The sequence below is a fragment of the Triturus cristatus genome, chromosome 11, assembly GCF_964204655.1.
Source record: "Triturus cristatus chromosome 11, aTriCri1.1, whole genome shotgun sequence".
Classification (NCBI taxonomy): Eukaryota; Metazoa; Chordata; class Amphibia; order Caudata; family Salamandridae; genus Triturus; species Triturus cristatus.
The window spans coordinates 612,351,063-612,374,893 of record NC_140594.1 but is presented as its reverse complement, the minus strand read 5'-3'; the positions used below and the strand labels follow the sequence as shown (position 1 = coordinate 612,374,893).

At 47.0% G+C, this 23,831-nt stretch overlaps 1 protein-coding gene across 2 annotated transcripts in view; it reads right to left on the bottom strand.

Annotated features, from left to right (window-relative positions):
* The window catches only part of NSD3 (nuclear receptor binding SET domain protein 3), a 1,492,250-nt gene that overhangs the window by 379,612 nt on the left and 1,088,807 nt on the right, over positions 1-23,831 (bottom strand). For both annotated transcript variants that reach the window (XM_085633955.1, XM_085633956.1), the window contains one exon: positions 22,798-22,954. In XM_085633955.1, coding sequence (XP_085490081.1) covers positions 22,798-22,954 — 157 coding nt within the window. The remainder of the gene's footprint in view (positions 1-22,797; positions 22,955-23,831) is intronic.

Here is a 23,831-nt window from a genome sequence, read left to right as displayed (position 1 = left end):
ATCAGACAGCGCTAGGCAGATGGAGAGGCCCAAGGACTTGGTCGTAGCCGTGAGTCCTTGAAACGCTCTAGAGCGTTGTCCACTTTGTCGCCAAAAAGGCGACGGCCATCAAAGGGCATGTCCATCAAGGTGCTCTGGACATCCCCTGAAAAGCCAGTCGATCTCATCCAGCGTAGCGACGAAGTGCAACTGACGTTGAAATTGTCCGGCTCAGAGAGTCGGCGGTATCCAGCCCACAACGATGATAAACTTGGCCGCATCCCTCCCGGCGGCGACAACCTGGGAGAGCACTGTCCCGGCCTCCTCCGGACACCGGGGCAGCACCTGTGCGACCGTATTCCACACAGAGTGGGAATAACGGCCCAATAGACATGCGGTGTTTACCGACCGCAGTCCCAAGCTGGCGGAAGAGAAAATGTTCTTCCCAAGATGGTCCAGCTTCTTGGATTCCCTTTACGGGGGAGCGGTTGGAAATGCGCTCTTGGAAGTGGAGGCTTGGACCACCAAGCTCTCTGGGGTGGGGTGTTGGGGGTCACCCGGAGCCAAGCGGGGGCGTCGGGCAATCATCCTATCCACAGGTGCCCCCGTGTTGGTCCTGGGCCACGTGCCCAAAAGGACGTCTGTAAGGTACTCATTACACGGCAGCAGGGGTTCTGAAGAGCTCGCCGCCGGTTGAAGCACCTCTGTCCTGATCGCCACCGTAGGAAGCTCGAGGTTGAGGGCCTCGGCCGCCCTACGCAACACCACTGCATATGACGCTTCCTCCTCTGTAGCCACGGTAGGAGGAGACAACATGCTAAGGTCAGGAGAAGTGTCCAGACTCTCCAGTCCTGCTCAGATTCCATCTGATCAGTTAAAGGGTCACCTGACCCCTCCCAGTCCTCCTCCTCCTCAGGTTGCCAATCTGGGCGAAAAGGGACCCCAGGAGTGAACAGGGGCACAAAAACCCCACTCGGCGCAGGATCCGGCGTCGGGCGACGCCGGTCCGGCTCTGGGTCCACTCTGGGGTGATGGCCGGGGTCGACGCCGGCTGTGGACACGACCGGCGCCGGTTGCGGCGCCGGAGAAAGCGGCGCTGGTGGAGGTGTAATCAGGTCAACCGGCGCCGTTCTGGATCCAGGCCTGGATCCATGGGTGCCTGGCAGCGCCGACGGCGGAGAAAGCCTAGGTCCCCCGACCGAGCCCGCGGGGCCTGAATGCATGCCAGTGGGTTCGGGTCGCCCAAAGATGGCATGCATCGCTTCGTAGAACATAAGAAGTTGGGCGGGAGTTGCTCCGGGTCCCGAGAAGGAAGGGAAACCCCGAGTCGACTCATCGGGCTCTGCGCACGGAGCCACTGGCGGGGCACCGCCCACATCCCTCGTCGCGTCAGCCAACCGACAGGGAGAAGTCAAGGAGCGAAGGTGCTTCTTCGACTTTTTTGTGCTTCGACTTACCCGACCTCGAGTGCAAAGACTTCGATGACTTTGACGAATGGTGATAGCTCTGCGAACGGTCCCTCGACCTCCCGCGCGACCGGGACCTCGAACGGACTGCCAGCGCTCAAGCAACTTTTGGGACTGCTCCCGCAAAGCCTTCGGCGCCATCGACCGGCAGTCGGAGCACAACTTGGGGTCGTGGTCGCGCTACAGGCAAAAGAGACACACGCAGTGCGGATCTGTAACTGACATCAGTCGGATACAGGAACCACAGGCATTGAAATCGGGCATCCCTTGTGCACTAGGTGTCGATGGACTCAGAAAAGAAGTCGACAAAAGTCGAGAAAAAAGGCAGTCAAAAAGTGACTGGAGGTACCGCTCTCTCCGGATCTGCGCTGCCTGCCGCGGAAAAAGAAAGAACGGACGTCAGCGCGCGAGGGCAGCGTCTAAGTAGCTACCACGACGTCATCCCGGCGACCACGACACCAACGACGGACGTGGAGCGGACCGACGCCATCTTCTGACGCGCAGAGGTACTGCTGACGAAAAAACTTTCCAGATCCAGTCTGACGCCTGGGGGTAATTCTAAGGTAAGGAATCTATAACTAACGTGTTTCTTTCAGATTAATTTGAGTAGCTCTTATTACAGAAAAGGTTGGAGACCCCGGCTCTAAGAAGTAGTGCTAAGTACATGTGTGTCTATTCTTCCATGTTGCTGCCTTGCATATTTCAACTATTGATCCACTAGTGAAGAGGGCAGTAGAAGTCAACACACACTGTGTTGAATAGGCTTTAATGGTCCATTGCAATGGCTGACCAGCTCTGTTTCTTTAGGACAGAACTCTATTGCTCTAGAAACCCAGTGAGTTACACTCTGTTTTGACACTGGTTGCCATTTCCATGGGTGACCATATGGTACAAGTGGTTGGTCAGAATTCCTCATCTGTTTAGTTCTACCAATATAGAATGAGGATATAAAGTGTTCTCTCTGCTGTATTAGTTGGGCTTGGGAAAAAGTCTTAAAAAAACACTGGTTCATTCAGATGAAAGTCTAATGGCACCTCCGGTATGAAGTGTGGATTAGTTCTTCAGATACCCTTTTCTTCTCTAAAGAGGAAGAGTGGCTCCTTAATGGTAAAAGCTTAAATCTCACTGACACTTCTAGCTGACATGAGGGCTAAAAAAAAGGGTCGCCTTCCATAAGACGTACTATCATTACGCCTTATGTACTGGCCCAAGGGGTTGGTTTTGTCATCAATTGAGATGAAACAATACTTAGCCACCTTGACGGAGGAGATTGTCTAATAGGTGGGAAAAAACTGGAAAAGCTTTTATGACATTCTTTATTAAGCCTGATTATCCGGAGAGATGGTTGGATCCATGTTTTCATGAAGCTAGAAATAGCAGATAAATGCACTGTGACTTAAGCATGAGTCAGTTCTGAGTCTGACAAGTCCAGAAGATATAGTAATATTTGAGGTAGCGAATTTATAGGACTCAATTTCTCTCGATAACAGCATGAAATTAAAATCCCTAATTCATAATATCAAGCATTCCATCACCATATGTGCATCAAACAGGGTGAGAATAAAACTGTAGTCCATGGAAAAACTTAATTCTACCTTTGTTCATCTCCATTTTCTATGAAACTGGGGTGGGAGCGGGAGCATCTCCTTGTACTCACACATTGTATGGGAACAAACACATCTAAGCTATGCTTTTCATGTTATCATCAAAAGAACAAAGGATTGCTAATCTACTGAGTGGTGATGTATTGATGGAGAAGATTGTTTTAATATCATTTGGTCGTATGTGTCTATCGGTAAATAAAGACAGAATATAGCTGCATTAACAAACATGGTACGCAGCACTCACACAGAAGGTCATTCATTGACCTCAAGATTGTGCGGGAATCAAGCCAACCCCAAACACCCGTATGTGCTTGTACCCAATTCTCTCTGGTGGTTATAAATGCTGTGAGGCATGCGTTTATTAGCAACATTACATTTTTCTCCTGAGGAAAAACTCAGCAGCACTGGTCTTAATTAGTGTACGTGTCCCTGTTTAAAGGGCGGCAAACAATGTAAGTGAGCCGCGGGCCAAACCAGTTGCCCTTCATACATTGAGTAACCTTGCCCATGCATCAAATCATTTAAGTGTGCCACAGGTCAATCGAACAGCTCTTTGTAACAATCTCAGCGACCCAGCATCACAGAATCTATCTCAGCACTCCCACACGTATGTCATCAATGTGCTGCCAGGCGAGAGACTCTTCTGTTGAGAAGACGTTGTTCATCCTGGTTTCTAGAATAGCCCCAAGAAATTGAATGCCTCTTCAAGGGTTAGTGAAGATTTTTCTTTTTTTAACGTTAGCCTCAGATCCTTGATGAGCTGCATTTTGTTGCAGACTGTAGCTATTCTTAATGTTTTTGCCTTAATTAGACAATCGTCTCAATAGGCAACCTTGTCTCCTGAGGAAAGCAGCTACTGATGCCATGCACATCATAAATAGCTCTTGAGACAGATTTTGGGACCGAAAGGGAAGACTTTGATTTGGTAAAGGCGATCAGCCACCGGGAATCTTAGAAATCCGCCCTGTAGGTCCAAAAATGTCATATAATCTTTGTTTCGCAGAAATGGTAGAATCTCTTGCGATGTCACCGAGCAGAACTTTAGATTTTTTTAGATATTTATTGAGGTTTCGAAGATCTACAATTGGTCTCAACTCTCTAGATACTTTTTATATTAGGAAACAAATTGGAATAAAAGTTCGAGTTCCTCTGTGTCTTTGGTACAAATTCTATTGCTCCTTTTTTCAACATGATGTTGATTTTCCTCCTGCAGCAGATCTAGAGGACGATGGCTCATCTTCTGCATTGGTGCCGTTGGAGGTTTTTCTACAAATTCTAATGTATTTTATAAGATCAAACGGTCAGGTGTAATGTTGAGCCAGTTGTTGTAATTAGAGAAGATCTTTCCACTTAGAGGTGTACTGTGAAGTATTGTGGCCGTTGCCACCTGGTCACTGTCTCCTTTAACCTTCATTGCTCCTAGATATGTTGCTGGTTCTCTTGCGAGCGGTTTGTTTAAGGTGGGACGTAGATGAGGGGAGTCCTATATTGCTGTTGATAGGGCTTGCGATACGGATATTCAGGGGTCGTATTTACAGGTCAAGCACAAAAAATGTAATAGTGATATGGGTTTTATCTAGAATGGGCATTAAACCAACCATAAACTATAAATAGTTGTGCCAGTTATACTGGATCAGGAACCCTCATCTATGTTTTGGATCATGCTTCATCATTAGCTACCACACCCAACCCAGGTAAGATGATACTACCGGGACAGGCCCTACCTAAATATGAGCGCGTTCTTTATAAGAGACACACAGAATAAAGGCAGGATCCTGATGAAAAAACATATGCCTTGAGATAAACCTAAGAAATTACCTTTAATAGTAGGTACCTCAGGTATTGTTAAAAAGGAGAGTGGATATTAACAAGGTGTAATGACCAGTTCATCCAATGAGAGCCAAAATGTTCCTGCCCACGCAAATGCCAAAAGTTGGTTAAAGGCATTTGTCAAGGGTTTAGGGATCCCTACTTCGAGTTAACTAAAACATACACACATGTGGGAAATGAAATTTCCTACCTCCCTATTTATTGCCTAGAGATTAAAGATATTATTTACATATGTGTTTCTCGTACACACATTGAAAAAGGTGTGCACTATACATTCATAAAAGCACACAATGATAACTGTGACACTGCACTGCAAGCAAAAAATAACCAAACATGATCAGCTGAAAGTGGGCATGAACTAGTACTTATCCAAACTGGGTTATTGTAACACCATGGTCTGGTCAGAGGGAGGTTACCCCCTGAAGTCACACTTGCAAGAAATTGATTAGCAAATACTTACCTATGACTGTCAAAAGATAATTTACATTAAGATGTCACTTGATTCATGGCACTCTTTAGTAGTTACGAATATTCACTCGATAATTATTACATAATTTGCAATTTAGTCAGAAACCTAACAGTCTGGTTTTAAATGATTGTACCATGCAGGCAATGGTGGAAGTGGGGCACTCATTCATGGTTAAAACTGTAATCGTCTGTCAATTCACATTCAAAGAGCATTCGCTTGCCATAGAAATATGCATATGTCATGCTGTTACGCTATACTCCAAAAATAAAATCCTCCAAGGTACGGAGTTTCATTTACGGTCACTTGTGCAGAAGAGTGAATGCCATGCCTGATTTCATATTTTAACTCTTGCATGTAATATGACTAGATCTAAGTACACATAATTGCGGCAATTATGGAATAAGATCTCTAGCTACTCATTTTCCTCAAGAGGCGTACCATAGTTATCAACTGCTGTGTCTCCATACCACCACCCGCCTTGAGTACCTAAGTCAAGGTACTGGGGAGAAAGAAAGTAACAGTAATTCACGCAGCATCAGATATAGGCGTCGCATCATCAGAAGCGAGCATGGACCATGTGGACACAATGGAATGACAGAAAAATGTAGTCCTGGCTGGTAATGATACTTAATACTGATGATTCTGATCTCAGGAAGCCATCAGGCTGTTCAATAACTCTTATGAAGTCAATTGACCTCATTTGGCGAGGAACTGAAATACAAACAATATTTTGATAACTGAAATAAATTAAAAACCTTCTCAAACAATTAATTAATTGGCCTTAATATGTGCTTGTTAGGCTCTAGAAGGGCCACCTGCCAAAAATACTCTTACTTTCAATTTCTGCCTGGGTGTGGCCATTTCAACTCTGATTTTATTATAGAGGCCAAGTAAAAGCACAGTGGATTCACATCACTTCGGCAAGCCTGGATCAGACGTTAGTGAGTAACCTTGTGGCACCATACCCCTGAGCAAGCACGCGGATACATTTCTTTTTTTACAAGACCCAGTAACAGAAACTCACCCATTTGCTTCAGCCCTGCAATCCGGATGACCAAAGACTCTGACCAGAGGCAGAGGTGGGCAGAGGCTCCCCGAGAACCAAGCATTCACACTGAGTGGTCGAAAGGGAGAGAGCAGCAAGGTAAAACATTTTTACTCTCAATCTATGTGCTGGAGGAGGACTTGGATTTGTGCCCTCGAAATAAAGTGTAGGAGAGTAATGAACCAGACTTGGCAAGGCCAACCTATGACACTCAAATGACAATGTATCTGAGGCTGTTCCTGAACTGTATTCTCTGGCAGCCTTTCAGAGGGTTTAGAGGAAAACCAGAGTGCCTTTTCTCTTTAACGAAACATTAGGTTGCCCTTCACCCCCAAAGCAGAGGGACTTCCTAATAATCAATGAGGCACAATCCTGCCTCTTGGATTGATTAAGGAGGTTGAGCCTGAGGAGTAGGAGGCAGCTGTGCAATGAATGGAACAAAATAAATACCGAGCTTTAAAGACTGAAATTCCTTCAGAAGCTGGTAACAAGCCTGTTGTCTGACTGATACTGCTTGAATAGCAGTACTGCTTAGTGTGTCAATGTTATACTAATGGAGAATATCATTGTTGAGTTCTAAAAGGTTGCACCTATCAAACTTAGGTAGAGAACCTTTTAATATTTTTCAGGAGTGAAGTGGAAAGAATTCAGGCACTAATCTCAGCACAAGTAAAGATTTGCCTTCATGATTTTGGTAGCTGTCAATAAGGTTCCCAGACAAACCGTTTTTCTGCATCTTTGCCAACGTTGAGCACTTCTACTTATCATGTGCAAAGTTTCGAAGCAAAAAAGGTAACATTTTAGAATTTGCAGTTTGCGACTTGCCATTAAGTCACTGGTGTTAACCTGTCTGCATGAGGGAATTGTGGATAGGTAAATGGTTTTAGTATAATAGTCCAGATATCATGGTTACATCATACCACTAAGGGAGGAGGAGGCCTTCCTCTTCATGAAGCTGTCCACACTAAAAAATAACTGAAATGGGGCAAGTGGGCTTAGAGACCAAGGTGAGGTTGTTTTTGCATTATACTACCAGACCTGAAATTTACAAACTGTTGGCTCAGTTTTCCAGTCTTCCTTTCTTCCGGACCTAGTGAGACTGCTTGAGAACCTGGGACTAAAGGTGTGTGTGTTATTAATATTATTATTAAGATTATAAGGCGCATAGCTACCAAAAAGGTTTCCCAGCGCCACTATACAGGACAAGTGTGAATACTTTAGTTGTCGTGGACCTACTGATTGAACAGCCAAGCCTTTAGGTGCTTTCGAAAGTTACTGAGAACAGTTTCTTTCCTAAGGAATAAAGGAAGGGAATTCCACAGGAGAGGACTTAGGTAAGCAAACGACCGACCACCTAGCCGAGAACGTGAGATCCTAGGTACTACAAACTTTGCTTGAGTAGCGGAACGGAGGGACTGCGAAGGTAGATACGGGTGAATGATGGCCTGTAAATATTGAGGGGCACTATCAGATTTCACCTTAAACATATAGTTCAGGGTCTTGAACTTTATGCGGCTCTCGACCCTGAGCCAGTGAAGTTCATGAAGGAAGCTGGAGACAGGAGTCATACGTGGAATCTGACATAGCAACCTAGCTGCTGCATTCTGTACAAGTTGAAGCTTACGTTTCACCTCCTTATTGGCTCCCAAGTATAGGATGTTGCCATAGTCCAATCTAGATCTTATAAGTGCTTGGATTACTGTTTTTTGCGTGGGACTAGGCAGCATCCAAAGGATCTTCCTGAGACATTTCAGGATAGTGAAGCAAACCGAAGCTACTTTTACAACTTGCTGCTTCATTGAAAGCTGGTTATCAATAGTCACACCTAGGTTGCGAACTTGGGTAGCAGGTATAGGGAGAGTCCTCATTTCAAGAGGCCAATGCTGGGCGCCCCAGAAATCTACATTCTTACCCAGAATGAGAACCTCGGCCTTCTCCCCATTAAGCTTCAATGAATTAGTCGCCATCCACTCTGCAATTTTCCTAAGCCCTGTCTGAAGAAAGGATGAGTCCAAAGACCTGTTTGCCGACAGAGAGAAAATTATTTGAGTATCGTCGGCATAGGGAAAAATAGACAACCCTGCTTCTTCTGCAATCACAGCTAGCGGCTTAACATAAATATTAAATAGTAGCGGACTCAGGATAGAGCCCTGAGGAACACCATAGGGGGATAAATGAGTTTTAGATGCTGCCTTAGATGAAAAAACTTGAAAAGTTTGATTATTCAAAAAATTACTAAGCCATCTGAGTGCTGGGCCAGCTATCCCTAACGAACGTAACGCTGTCAGTAACATAAATATAAATTTTATATAAATTTAGTAACACTGGGTGAGACACCGTGTCAAAAGCGGCGCTTAAATCAAGGAGAATCAGCGCCGCAGTCTCCCCAGCGTCCAGATGATCCCGCAATTTCTCTGTAACCCCCAAAAGTGCTGTTTCGGTCGGAAAACCTTCCCGAAAACCTGACTGTGAGGGGTGTAAGAAATTTTGAGTGGCAACAAATTCCGTTAACTGAATATTAATGTGTTTTTCCAAAGTTTTGGAATACACTGAAAGCAGGGAGATAGGGCGGAAGTTGGAGAGCTGCTCTGGATCAGCATTGGCTTTTTTTTAAAAGAGGAAGAACCATGGCATGCTTCCACTCAGCAGGAATAATGGACTCGCGAATGGAAGCATTCAGTAGCTCCATGATCACGTTTAAGACAGGGGCATCCAGTTTTTGCATCACTGGAACAGGAAGTGAGTCATTTGGTGAGCCCGATCTAAGACTATTTAGGATCTGCTTAAATGTAATAACATCTAGAAGCGCCCAGTTTTCAAATAAGGATCTAGCATATCCTTGGTTCTCCTTCAACTGTTCCATAAGAGCAGAAACAGATGTCAGAGCGACATAGTTATCAGGCACTAAAGAGGTGACTTGTTTAGTTTTAAAAGTCTCATAGATTTTTTCAATTTTAGTGAGGAAAAAAACAGCAAAGTTCTCACATTGAATTGCAGTGAGAATAGGGGGGCTGGGAAGATTATCGGTACCAGACAGATTTCTGACAACTCTAAATAAAGTTTTGGAATTGTTCCGTACATTTATTATAGTGTTGTTCACAAATTCCGCTCTGGCAGTGTTACACAGAGAATGATAGGCTCAAATTGCTGTTTTATAGGCAATCTTGGAGTTGTCAGTATAGTCCTTCCTCCAATGCCTTTCAAGGACTTTACATGTACTTTTTTCTAGTCTTAATTTCTCCGTGAACCAAGGGGCAGGAGGACGATGCTTGTTTAACATTTTTACGGACAGAGGAAGACATGCCGCTATAGATTTCTCAAACCAGTGACGGATATTTTGTGAATCAGATATCTGACTAATATCAGGCATATTTTCCGTCAAAACCTTATTAAGATCCACCTGATTCAGCTTCCCCCAATTTCTACCTTTAGTTTTACCATTTGAGCCAGAGGTCGGTGGATGAAACAAAGTTTGCTTAAATCTAAAGCCTATTAAATAATGATCTGACCATGTTAGCGGAAGAGCTGGGGAACACTCAATATTTAGGAGATTTGAAAAAATAGGGTCAAGTAAATGTCCTGTTCGGTGTGTAGCACCTGAATTATGAAGTAATACATTCATTGCCATTAAATCTGAAATCAAGGTGGAACTAACCCCGCAAGTGGGGTCATCCAAATGCAGATTTAAGTTCCCCAAGATCGAAATATTAGCAGAATTTAAAAGATAAGGGGTCATTAAGTCAGGAAGAGCAGCAGCCCACGAAGACGATAAATTAAAAATCCAGAAAAACTAAATTGGGGATTAAGATTCAATCTGAATAGCGCGGCTTCACAGCCTGAAAAGGTTAGGTCTTCGAAGTTACAGGTATAAATATTTTTATAAATAATGGCAATGCCACCGCCTAGATTCAATTTCCTATCATTTCTCATTATTGTATAATTAGCTGGAAGAGCAATAGCTATGTCGGGTCCGGAGCTATCCTTTAGCCAGGTTTCCGTAAGAAACATGGCGTCTGGCTGCTCATTAAGCAGTAAATCAAAAATCTCCTCTTTATGCTTAGGTAATGAGCGTCAGTTAATATTAAAAAAATGAAAGGCGGAAGCCCCTACTTTATTAGCAGTCTTAGGTTGCATATTGTCAGTTTTGGAGTCAAATATATTGGAGGAAAGAGACTTAATAAGTGTAGTTGGAATGTTTAAAACATATTGACGATTATTACAGCTGTGTCTGCAATGTGCTGGGTAAAATGTCAAGCATTTGCGTCGAGGACTGGGTCGTAGCACTAAAAGCTGTTCACGCGAGTATTTTATAGCAATCTTTCTAATCTGGGCAGGACTCCTCGCCCCTTGTCCCGGACAGGCACGGACGGGCGCAGACGGGCTTGCCTTAGGCGCGCCCGCGGCACGCCCGCCGGAATAAAAACAAATACAAATTCTAAAAATAGCAGCAAAGTTAGTTAATGAAAGCCAATTCACCCAATACAGTCACAACACTTGTATTGATATTCATACACAAGAACCTGTTTCAGCGCTGCGCGTCCGATCCCAGCCCATTAAATAATGACGCGGGCGGGCGGCGTGCAAACACTGGAGCGCTAACTCTAGTCAACCCGTGGCCCTCGTAAAATGGCCGCCTGTCGCAAAAAACAGCCTAAGCAGTAGGTAGGTTTAATTAAAACTTCCCCGTTTTCCCCCAGATTCCGATTTGAAAATAATAATTCAAATATAGCAGCTTAGATTGTGTTTAAAAGTAATGCTTCCCCACAATGGCCCAAAAGCTAACAAACGAAGAGAAGTTTCAAAGATAGCAGCAAAGTTCGTTTTGTTTTTTTTTGGGGAAAAATTGAAGCTTCCCCACAGTGGCCCCAAGAATAAAAACAAATACAAATTCTAAAAATAGCAGCAAAGTTAGTTAGTGAAAGCCAATTCACCCAATACAGTCACAACACTTGTATTGATATTCATACACAAGAACCTGTTTCAGCACAGTGTTGGCACAGAGGCTGTTGCTACAGCATTTTTCTGGTAGAAGTATCAGTGTCTTGATAGACGGTGCTCCAATAGCAGTGGTTAAAACCATGTAGTGCCGCCTGGTATAGTGCAGGCCCACTTGCTCACAGTTAACAGCTTTGTGAGAATATCCAGTATCTCCAAGTGTAGCCTCTTGCAGGAAAGTGGCCTGCAGTATTAATCATCTGGATGCTCCATCATCTCAGAAAATACAGTTGGGCTATCCTCAAGAGTGGTGCTGGAATGATAGTGTCAGAAATGATTAGGGAGTCGGTGCTGGCATGGACCAAACATCTGGTGCTCATGAAGAGGAGAAGAAGCAATCTCTCTGGCTTTTTGCTTGATATAAAATGTTCCAGGAATAAGCTGCAACTGAGGAGGGAAATGAATATGCTTGAGGAGTTAAACTGCAACAGAGGGACAGGAGCATGTTTTCAAATTAACCAATTCTTAATCTGGTTTATCAGAGATGTCAGGTCAGCTCCCAGGAGGTTTACCTTCCGAGAATGGAGAAATGAAGATGAGTGGAGGGCTCAAAGTCGATTACTGTAGTGGACACCTTCTGAGGCAGCTTATACTATTTACATGTCTATTACATGTCATGTGCACTTGAATATAGCGTTGTTCTGTTAACCCAAACTCCTAATAAGTTGTTGTCTGATGCTTGATCGGCAAGTGCCGAAAAATGTAATTGCCTTTGGTGAAAATATTTATGGAGCATTAGGTTTCCTGTTTTCAGTGGGTTTTTTGTATTACAGTGGGTATTTTCCGGTGTTTATGCAAATTCTGAAAATCATTGGTTATCAGTGTTTTTACATTTCAGCAACACTAAAATTAGCCTTGGACTACATTTTTAACGAGTTTACAAAGATCATAGATCCCAGTCTTACTTTAGTGTGGTTAACGGAAATTAAGAGGTTAAGGCTTTGAGTGGCCCCAAGACGCTATCTTTTTTCTCAACACATTATTTCAGGTGGTGGGTTTTTGAGCATGCACACCAACAGCATCCCGTTGCTGGGTGACCTTAAAATTTCAACTTCGCTACCTGCATATGATGCCCCAACTGTGTCAACAATGCCAAGAAGCTTTAAGAACCTTTTAGATATATTTGATGAATTCTGTACACCAGAAAGTCTAGCCATGGCACTATGAACCAAGATTTTGACCATTCAAGGGCCCTTTAGACCACACAAAAACATCTTCGGGGTAGGCAATTAATCCTTGGAGCAAGATAAAGATGTTAAGATATCTAGGCCTCACAATTCCCTCAGACTGAAAATGGGAAAACGCATTTGCATGTCTGGAAATCTCCTTGCACAGCGTGCAAATGCAGAGCTTTTTGCTAAGTATCATGGAAAGCAGATCTCTCTGCTTAAGATGTTTGTAAAGCTAATTGCAAAAATGCATACCTATAGAATTACAATTTGGATCTAGGCAACATTACTCGATTTCCACATACAAGGCAGGCTTTCTGAAATGCGATTTGTGTCTGCCATTCAGCACACCATCTGCTCCCCTACTCTGGGACCTTGACAGGTAGCCAAGTTTAGATCTCTCTTTTATTGGGTTACGGTTTAGGTAGTTAAGTTATTATAGAGAATAACTGATGTGCTGGGCTCCCTATGGGGTACATTGCTGGGCTGGTTCAAGCAAGTTCGTAAACTTGTGGCAAAGATAGGCATGTCCCAGCTTTGGGCCTCCCTGGGGTCTACTTCGATCCAATGGCACGTGAAGCCAACGCTAAGTTTAAGACGTGGTTACAGAGCAATAAGGAGCCAAAAAATATCTTAAACGTGTTTTTATTAATGGATAAAATCCATAAATTTGAGGACTATTTGGATGAAGCTGAGCCAGTGTTAGTTAAAGCTTTGTTACATTAAATTTGGATTGGCCACTTTACCATTGAATACATTCCTATTCAAATGGGGCCCATTATCCGGGCCAAACAATTGTAATTGCATTTATATAGCGGTTACTACCCATAACGAGACGAAGTGCTTTTCAGGGAGCAGGATGCTACTAAGGAACCCAAAAGGATTAGTGGTGGATTAGTATAGGGAAATATAATTTAATTTGAGCGGTAGACATGCGAGTCTGTTAGCTGGATTGAATAAGATAATAGAGGGATTTAAGAGGGAAGACTATAAAGTGTTATTTGGGAGATCATAGTTGTAAGATGAGGTTTGGGATAAGTAAAAGGAGGGATATATGAGAGAAGAATTTAGAAAGGGTTGTTTGGGAGATCCTAGGAATAAAAATGAGGTTTGGGTTGAGCCAGGGAGGAAGAATCTAGAAAGGCTTATTTTGAGTTCACAGTAGACTGAGGTTTAGGATGAGTCAGAGTGGAGGTAGAGGATACAGATAATACTGACTGAAGCCCAGTGCTTCAGTGTATGCACAGCTTTATTATGTAGAGTTTAGAGTGCTGCAGTATACACACTGGGCGCAATACATATAATAGTGCTGAGTCCTGCAATATACAGACTGGATGAGAAACCGATAATAATGATTGCACGCATCAGGTTAATAAGATTCATTTCTTGTTTTGTGTCTACTGTATGCTACCCCGAGGGCCAAGAGGTTATGTCATTTGAGAAGAAATGTGAGCACATGCAAGTTAAAGCAGGTAGTGGAAATATGGAAGATGGATACTGCCCAAAAGGTGTTTTTCGCTTTATAATCCTATTTATTGGCAGCTTTGATGATGAGTCTTCATATTGATTGCAGATTGTATTTTATTAGTGATCAATTGTATTAATTAATGCATCTGTATTTTATTTTAATGTTATTTGGTTGGGTTTATGGGTTATAACCAAAAACAAACATATGGCTACTGCATCATTTGGATGGATGGCGAGGAAGATGAACAAGTTACTTACCTTCGGTAACGATGTATCTGTAAGAAACATTAGTTAGATTCCTCACCTTAGAATATCCCCAGGCGTCAGACTGGATCCGGAAGATTTTTCGTCAGCAATATCCCTTGCGCGTCGCTAGGCGTCGTCTGCGGCTCCGCGTCCGTTGTCTGCGTTGTGCACCGAAATGACGTCGGCGGAGTACTTAGACGCCGCCCTAGTGCGCTGATGTCAGTTCTTGTAAATAGCCTTCCGCGCCAGGAACGCAGAGCCATGCAAGATACCGACACTGGTGCCAAAAAATTCTAGGGCCCTGAAAGGGATAGCCTTAACCCTAGATGTCAGTTCGCAGAACGGGGAGGATGGGTGGGTCGGTGAGGAATCTAACTAACTAATGTTTCTTACAGATACATCGTTACCGAAGGTAAGTAACTTGTTCATCTGAAAGAAACACGTTAGTTAGATTCCTCACCTTAGAATAGATACCCAAGCAATACCAACCCCGGTGGTGGGTCTGCGAACCAAGATCACACCAGAAAGTCCTGGAGGACAGAACGGCCAAAGAAGCCATCCCTTCGGACTTGGCTGTCTAGGCAATAATGCCTGGCAAACGTGTGCAGCGAAGCCCACGTTGCCGCCTGACAGATGTCCTGCAAAGGGACCCCCCGTCCCAAAGCAGTAGTAGCCGCTGTGGCCCGAGTAGAATGGGCGCGCAGCCCAACAGGCGGTTCCTTTTTTGCCAAGGAATAACAGATTTTTATACACAAAACGACCCACCGGGAGATGGTCCGTTTGTGTACAGCTTTTCCCTTCTTTGCACCCACGTAGCCAACGAAAAGCTGGTCGTCCACTTGGAACTGTTTAGTGCGGTCCAAATAAAAGGAGAGCGCACGTTTTGGGTCCAGACGGTGGAGCCGCTCTTCCTCTTTGGAAGGATGCGGAGGTGGAAAGAAGGTGGGCAAGGTAACAGATTGCCCAAGATGAAAGGGGGTCACCACTTTCGGTAGAAAGGAAGGACGAGGCCGAAGGACAACCTTGTCCGGATGAACAGATAGAAAAGGAGGCTTGGACAATAGAGCCTGGAGCTCCCTCACCCGTCTAGCCGAGCTGATGGCTACCAGGAAAGCAGTCTTAAGAGTTAGAAGACGAAGAGGACAATTGTGAAGAGGCTCAAAGGGAGCGCACATCAGGAATGTCAAGACAAGATTCAAGTCCCACTGAGGCATTACGAAAGGGACAGGAGGGAACGTGTGAGTAATGCCTTTAAGAAAGCGTGACACTACAGGGGACTTGAAAAGAGAGGGCTGATCTGGAAGCCGTAAGAAGGCAGAGAGAGCAGCAAGATAACCTTTCAAGGTGCCCAGGGCAGAGCCCTGCCGGGCAAAAGAAAGAAGAAAGAGGAGAACCTCAGAAAGAGGGGCGGAAAGGGGATCCACAGCCTTTGCTGTGCACCATGCCACAAATTTGTTCCACCGGCAGGCGTATATTGTCTTTGTGGAGGGACGCCTGGCTGCCAGAATGATATCACAGACTTCAGGAGTCAAGTCAAATGGCATCAACTGCCGCCGCTCAATCTCCACGCATGGAGGTGGAGGCTGGACAGGTTCGGGTGGAGGACCGTCCCCTGCTGCTGCGACAGAAGATCCTCCCGAAGGGGCAGACGTATCGGAGGATCGGTCAACATACTGAGTAGCTCGGGATACCAGTACCTTCGTGCCCAATCCGGAGCCACCAAGAGGACTTGGGCCCGGTCGCGCTTGATCTTCTTCAGCACTCTGGGCAGAAGTGGTATAGGCGGAAAGGCGTACAACAGACCGCAACTCCACTCGCGACGAAAAGCGTTGCGGAGCGAGTGCCGCCTTGGAAATTCCAACGCGCAGAACTGCTGACATTGCGCGTTCTCGTCGGTGGCAAATAGATCTAACCAAGGCTCTCCCCACTGCTGAAAGAGACCTTGCGCCACCTCGGAGTTCAGACGCCATTCGTGATCCATCATGCACCGGCGGCTGAGTTCGTCCGCTCTGGCGTTCAGAGAGCCCGCCAGATGTTGAGCCACCAGGGTGATGCCCTGGTGTTCCAGCCATGTCCAGAGGCGCAGAGCCTCCTACACCCCGCCCTGTTTGTTGCAATACCACATGGCGGTGGTGGTGTCCGTGAACACCTGCACGACACTTGCCGGACAGAGGGAAGGAAGGCTTTCAGTGCAAGTCGGATCGCTCTCAGCTCCAACAAGTTGATGTGGAGGCGAGACTCCGCCGGAGACCAGAGGCCTCTGATCTCCGCCTCTCCCATATGGCCACCCCATTCCAGGAGGGACGCATCCGTCACTACGACATGCTCCGGTAGGGGTAGGGAGAGGCTCTTGCCGGTGACCCAATCGCGGTCCGTGAGCGACCACTGCAACTGCTGTGCAGTGCCCTCCGAGATCAAGACATGGTCGGAGAGGTTGCCGTGATGCTGGGCCCACTGAAACTTCAGGTCCCACTGCAGAGCCCGCATGCGCCGCCTGGCTTGATGCACTAGTAGGATGCAGGAGGCCATCAGCCCCAGAAGCCGCAACACTAGCCTGACCGAAACCCAGGATAGAGGCCGAAAGATGGGAATCAGGGCCTGGATATCCCGGACCCGCTGTTCCGGTGGATGAACCCAGAACTGCGCCGAATCGAGAACCGCTCCGATGAAAAGGAGCTTCTGAGAGGGGCTCAGGTGTGACTTCGGCACGTTGATGGAAAACCCCAGCAAATGCAGGAGATCCGCCGTAGTCTGGAGGTGGGAGACGACTGCCTGGGGCGAGCCCGCCTTCAACAACCAGTCGTCGAGATAGGGGAAGACTGGAACCCCTGATCTGCGCAGATGAGCTGCGACCACCGCCATCACTTTCGTGAACACCCGAGGGGCACTGGTAAGGCCGAAGGGGAGCACGGTGAACTGAAAGTGCTCCTGACCCACCGTGAACCGCAGGTAACGCCGGTGGGCCGGCAGGACGGGGATGTGGAAATATGCGTCCTGCAAGTCCAACGCTACCATCCAGTCTCCAGGGTCGAGGGCAGCTAGAACCTGAGCCAAAGTTAACATTTTGAACCGTTCCTTCCAAAGGAAGGCATTGACGTTTCGGAGGTCCAAGATAGGGCGTAGGCCCCCTTTGCCCTTCTCGGGAACCAGAAAGTAGTGGGAATAACAACCATGACCTACTTCTGGGCTCGGAACGCGCTCGACGGCCCCCTTGGCCAAGAGGGCCGAAACTTTCTCGTGGAGAAGATTCAAATGATCCCTCGAGATACGGTGGTGCTGCAGTGGCATGGCTGGAGGGGTCGTCTCGAAGGGGAGGGAGTAGCCCCTTCGGACGATTTGCAGCAACCACCTGTCCGACGTGATGGAACGCCAGTGGAGCAGGTGATGGCGAACTCTGCCGCCCACTGGCGTGGAATGGGCCTGAAAGCTCGGACTAGGAAGGCTTTGATGCGGATGCTGCCGGGGGGATGTGGACTGACCGCGTCGTCCTCCAGTACCGCCTCGGCAGAAACCACGTCCGCGACCGCGTGCAGGCTGGTTCTGCGGCCGGTGGCTAGGCGGACGTGAGGAGGTGCCCCTTCCTTGGCCACGAAAGGAGCGAAAAGCGGAAGTTTGTGGCCGCGGGGCCGAGAGGCCCAAGGACGTGGCCGAAGCCCGGGAGTCCTTAAAGCGAGCCAGCGCACTGTCCGCTTTGTCACCAAAAAGGCGAGCGCCATCAAAAGGCATGTCCATGAGGGTGCTCTGGACATCCCCTGAAAAAGACATGGACCGCAGCCAGGCGTGACGTCGAAGCGCCACCGTGGTAGAAATCGCCCTACCCAGCGAGTCCGTAGTGTCGAGTCCACATCGGATTGCATGGCGCGCTGCATCTCTCCCATCGGCCAGGGCCGAGGAAAGCCGCGCCCGGGCCTCCTCCGGGCACAGTGGCAGCACGTCCTCCACCACATCCCACAGAGAGTGGGAATAACGGTCCAAGAGACAGGCGGTGTTCAAAGAACGCAGGCCCAAACTGAGCGAAGAGAACAGCTTCTTACTAAACTGTTCCAGTCTCTTGGAATCCCGGTCCGGAGGAGCGGACGGGAAGGAGGATTGGGAGGTAGAGGCCTGGATAACCAGACTCTCGGGGGTGGGGTGTTGGGACAGGAAACTGGGGCCGCCCGGAGCAGGGCGGTGGCGCCTGGCAACGTTCCTATCCACAGGAGGGACTGTGGAGGGCTTGGACCAGGTGCCCTGCAGAACGTCAGTGAGGGCCTCATTGAATGGCAGCAGAGGCTCAGTGGAGCATGCGGCAGACTGAAGCACCTCAGTGAGGATGTTAGTCCTCACAGCCACGGCAGGCAGCTCAAGCCCAAGGGCTTCGGCCGCCTTGCGCAGCACCACAGAAAAAGCTGCACCCTCCTCCGAAGCCACAGTCGGAGGAGAGATGAATCCAGTGTCCGGTGAGGTATCCAAACCACTGGCCTCCCCCAGTTCATCTGCCCAGTCCTGTGCAAGTTGGCTCTGAAGGGCCATAGGGTCATCAGACCCCTCGCAGTCGCCCCCGTCATCCAATCCCTGGTAAACAGGAGGAATGATCGGAGCCGGTCGATAGACAATATGTGTCTCTAGCGGCGTCGGATGCTGCGTCGGGCGGCGCCGCATCGGCGTCGGGACCGGACAGGGGCTGAACCGGGGATCGACGTCGACCGGAGCCGGCGGTGGTATCGGTGTCGGCGGAGGAGGCGTAACGAGGTCGACCGGTGTCGACGGGGGCCCAGGCTCGGGCCCCTCGGGGACCTGCGGCGTCGGGGCCGGAGCCTCCAACGGCGCCGGAGCCGCCGGCATGCGAGGTCGCCCAGTCGAGTCCGCGGGGCCTGAAGGCGCACCAGCGGGCGTCGACGGCGGGGCCAGGCTCCTCATGGCCGAGAGGAAGGCACTGACCTCCGCCGGCGTCGCGTCAGTCCCAGGGACCGTCGGGTATGGGGACTTGAGCGGCGCCTGCGGAGCCGTGGGGGTGGAACCACCCGGACCCTCGGCCGAGTCGCGCGACCGGCGAGGGGAGTCCGAAGGGCGGTGTCGCTTCTTGGACTTCTTGGAGTGCCTCGACTTACCTGAAGACTTCGAGCCAGACGAGTGACGATGTCAAGTGTGGCTCCGCGACCGATCCTTGGACCTCCTCCTGGAACGGGATCGAGAGCGACGCGGAGCAGAGTGGAGAAGCTCGAGAAGCTTGCGGGACCGCTCCCGCCTAGCTTTCGAGGTCAGGGCCATACAATCGGAGCACGACGCCGCGTCGTGGTCGAGGCCCAAGCAGTACAGGCACCGGCGGTGATGATCGCTCACCGACATCAGTCGGTAACAGTCGTCGCAGGCCTTGAAACCAGGCATCCTACCGGCACCAGAGTCGAGAATTGACCAAAAAGAGTCAAAAAAAGTTAGTCAAAAATTGACTAAAGGGGTAGCTCTTCCGGATCTGCGCATACTGGCGCGGAAAAAATAAGAACTAACGTCAGCGTGCGAGGGCGGCGTCTAAGTACTCCGACAACGTCATTCCGGCGCACGACGCCGACGACTGATGCGGAGCCGCAGACGACGCCTAGCGACGCGCAAGGGGTATTGCTGACGAAAAATCTTCCGGATCCAGTCTGACGCCTGGGGATATTCTAAGGTGAGGAATCTAACTAACGTGTTTCTTTCAGATGCAGGAAGATTTAGTATCCACCAGAAATATTACCATCGGTAAATACATCATTTGGCGGGAGCCTTCTTTCCACAGACTCCTCACCTGATGAATGAGTCCCAGAGCAACACCCTACAGGAGAAGTTGGACTGAGCTGTCCGCATTACAGAGGTTTTCCATTGAACATAATACTTTCAAAGAATATCTCACTGTGTGCCTGAGCTGTGAGACAATACTGTTCTGCAGAAATATGAAGCAAAGTCCAAGTGGCCATCCAGAAGATGTCAATTACTAGGATGGCTCTGGTGAGGAGCAGTAGAAGCTGCCATGATCCTCATGTGTTGGGCATGAATGCCAGCCAGGGGACATTTCATAGACAAGGGTGTAACCGATTTTTACATGCTGGATGACCCAATGTGAAATCAATAATTTGGGAACTGCCTTGCCTTAGCTAGATCCAGTGAAGTTCACAATGAGCTAACTGCCCACCCAGTCTTGCCGTGTCCATAGTAAGATAGTGAGAAAAGAAGAAAAAAAATAAGTGGCAGGTGGAATGCTTGAATTAATCTCAGCCACTGGTAATTATACTGGACCATAATCCACTATTTTTTTGTTTACCTACCATGGCTTTTGAGACAAGAGCGAGCCATATGCGTATCAGCCTTAGTGCTTTTTGTCTGTCTCCTATAGGAACACTCCAGGTCAAACTGCCTGTCGAAGTTCCATCTGAACAGGACAAAAGGAACCCCGGAACACTTTGACCCTAACTGGGCCTCATGAGAAGGGTGCAGCTTGAGTGCTAGATCACAGACATGGTTTTTGTGTTCAATGTGCCACAGGACTCAAGCTATACCTCACTGAAAAACGACTAACTAGCTTGTCAGTGAAACGTTTTTCCATCAAGGCTGCTAGGGCATCTCTTAATAAGCCTGTGGAATGCATCCAGGCAAACTAGAGTGGCCAATGATCGAGCCAGTGTCGGTAAAATCCTGGCCACACTTCAGATCTGTTTGGAAGCATAAAACTGTCACTCAACAGGGCAGAGAAGACTTTGTAAATGTACTTAGGATGACCACCTAGGGCCATGTTTGCCAATTCACATTAAGTGTGGCTATACCGGCCAAACAGACACATGACACAGGAAGTGTGCAATGCTAAGCCTTTTAAACTGACATTCTCAGAAAGACGTGGTGAATACATTTGGATGTAACTTCTCTGATGAAGGTTTTGGCACCAAACTCGCCTGTGATAGACTTGTGAAAGCGGGAAGAGAAAAAGCCTTTGATACCATTAGATTCATGCGAACTGCAGGGCCCTATAAGGGTTTCTCCCAAGCAGTCAAAAGCGGCTTTCAGAATTAGAATGTTTTACAAAAAGGAAACAGTGGTTCTGGAGCCGCTGAAGAAGGCTACAGGATTTCTATCAGATTGTTGGACTTTCAGCAGTCATAAAGGGTAATTCAAGTGCTTCTGTTGCTTTTCACCCACAGAGGTAAAAGACCGAACTTCCTCTAAAGGTGGTCTGCAGGGTGAGGAATGTACCTTCTTTGAAGTGTCAAGACCACTAGCATTCTGCAGGTCTAGTTATAGACTGCTTCAGTGTGATAAGGAGGGAGGAGTATATGAGCCTTCAACTAGTCTTTCACTGGGTGCCCACATTTCTGATTGGGCAGATCCAAGTCACTGAAATCTGATCCATAGTCTCCATTAAGGAGAATTGTTGGGCCCTAGGCATGTGCTTTGACAGGGACATTGACCTTTTCTTTTTCCACTTGGTCATTGCCTTAGCAAGCACAGCTGGAGCCCGTGGAGGAGCAGAAATCGGTGTTATCACGGCGGAAGCAGCCAAAATCACCAAACTCACACCAATGGGCCCAGCTTTGGCTAGTGGGCGAAAAGGTTTTGGGGTCGTCCTGAAAATATCTAGCATAGCCTACTAAAAGATCTCAACCTGTGAAGGGTAGGCGGATAGAGTTTTGAAGTTAAGCTTTGTGTATTTTCAGAACACAAAATGCCTTTCATAACAAGGAAAAGACTGGTGTCAGGGAATGATGCTGCAGTCGCCAAACAGTCTCTGAAAGGGGAACATTTCCCTGAGAGACGAGATTTCTCATTTCTGTGGTGATTTTTGTAGGAGGACCACGGCGGGATTACTACCTGTCAGAGAACTTACTTGAAAAAGAGGAGAGGGACAACTTTGAAGGATCCTTCTGTGCCTTTGCCAAAGATAACTTGTGCTTTGGTTCCCCAATGAGATTTGCATGCATTGACAGACACAGGCCGAGGGGTCAGAGTCGGATCACAAACACCACTTACAGATGTCAAGTGGATCTGAGGACACCTAGCGACATCGTTGCTGGGAATTAAACAGAGAGATCCTAGCAGAAGACATCGGACCTAGTCACTGCTGAATTCACTAAGAAAGTTTGTTGGTAAAAACCGAAAAGAACTCCGGACTCATGTCATTCAGGTGCAGAAAAACAGGAATCGATGCCAGCATACCAGTCTCCACCATATATACCTAGATGTCGCATCCAAGTTGGATAAAGCAATTGATTAAGTCATGCGACACAACGTGCATGCTGTGGAAAACTACAAACCTACAAAAAGCAACATCTATCAGAAGAGTCTGGCATTTTTGAAAATGGCCATTTTAGGATCACTGAATGAAACATGTTAACTGTATTTGTGTTCAGCGAATTAACAAGAGAACCAAACAGCAATAGGTACTGTGTATGCAGTTAATCCCATACATTTATTTTCTACTCAGTCACTTGAGCTTACTGGGATGTATTGCTATCTAAAATCAGAGTTTGTTAGCCGTATGCCATAAATGCCAGAGTAGCGCTGTTAAATCTTTTTAACTTGCCTGTAATTCCCGAGCTTGACCCAAACAATCTGTTTGAATCGTAGTTTTTTGCCAGCTTTGCAATCGTTACAGTTCCAGCATCCATCTGGCATCTCTATGTTCAGACATTCAGGATGGAAGGAGGCAGGGCAGGATTCACAGCATAACAGTTTTCCACCTTCACATAAAACAGACAGGGAGCTTTAATAAACTGTGTTCTGGAGAAAAACAGGCAGCAAGGACAAGTTACAAAGGGATTTTGTCAAAGTACTGATGCAGATTTTATATATATATTAAATTTATAGAGACTAAAAGTTGCCTTATTTTCCAAATTTTAAATTGCAAAAAGACTATGGACCCCCTGTGTCAATCTAATTTCCAGGACTATAATTTATCAAAATGTTTCTGGCAATAACAATGACAAAGGTCAGAAGCACACAGTACATCTATAGAGTGGCTTGCTGTCATAGCTACTTATTTGTAGATGTACGAGTCATTTACATAACAGTTTCTCAGTATTAAATCTCATCACAGTAATTACGACTCATGTTTGGTTAGACGATGAAAAGAGTAAAAATAGCTTCACAATAATTCCAGTTTCGTTTCTCATGGTTAGTGCCGGTGCTGCATGCAGGGGTTGGAAATTGCTGCTCCAAAAAAAGTGGTCACTTTACACATTTTTTAAAAATCATCTGTGCCTGAGTCACACGATTAAAGAGCGAAAAATGAGCCATTATTCACGTTCCTGAAAGTTTCATAACAACATGGATGGTAGGCCATGTTCTGAAGGTATATTTGATGGTTGTTGTGAGCATGTGAAAGAAAGGACTAGAGTACTAGAATCAATATACCATTGTTTAAATCTCTATCATGGTCCTACTTCTCAACTGGATGGGAACTCAATTCTATGCTCAAAGAGCTGAAAGCAACTGCTCTTCCTGCATGACATTTCTAAGGATAAATGCTCTTGAAAATCAAGAGGAGTGGGCCCCGGTGTTCAGTATGGCAAATCTGAGATCTAGGCTAATGCCTCTAAAAGTACACCAATGCTGCCT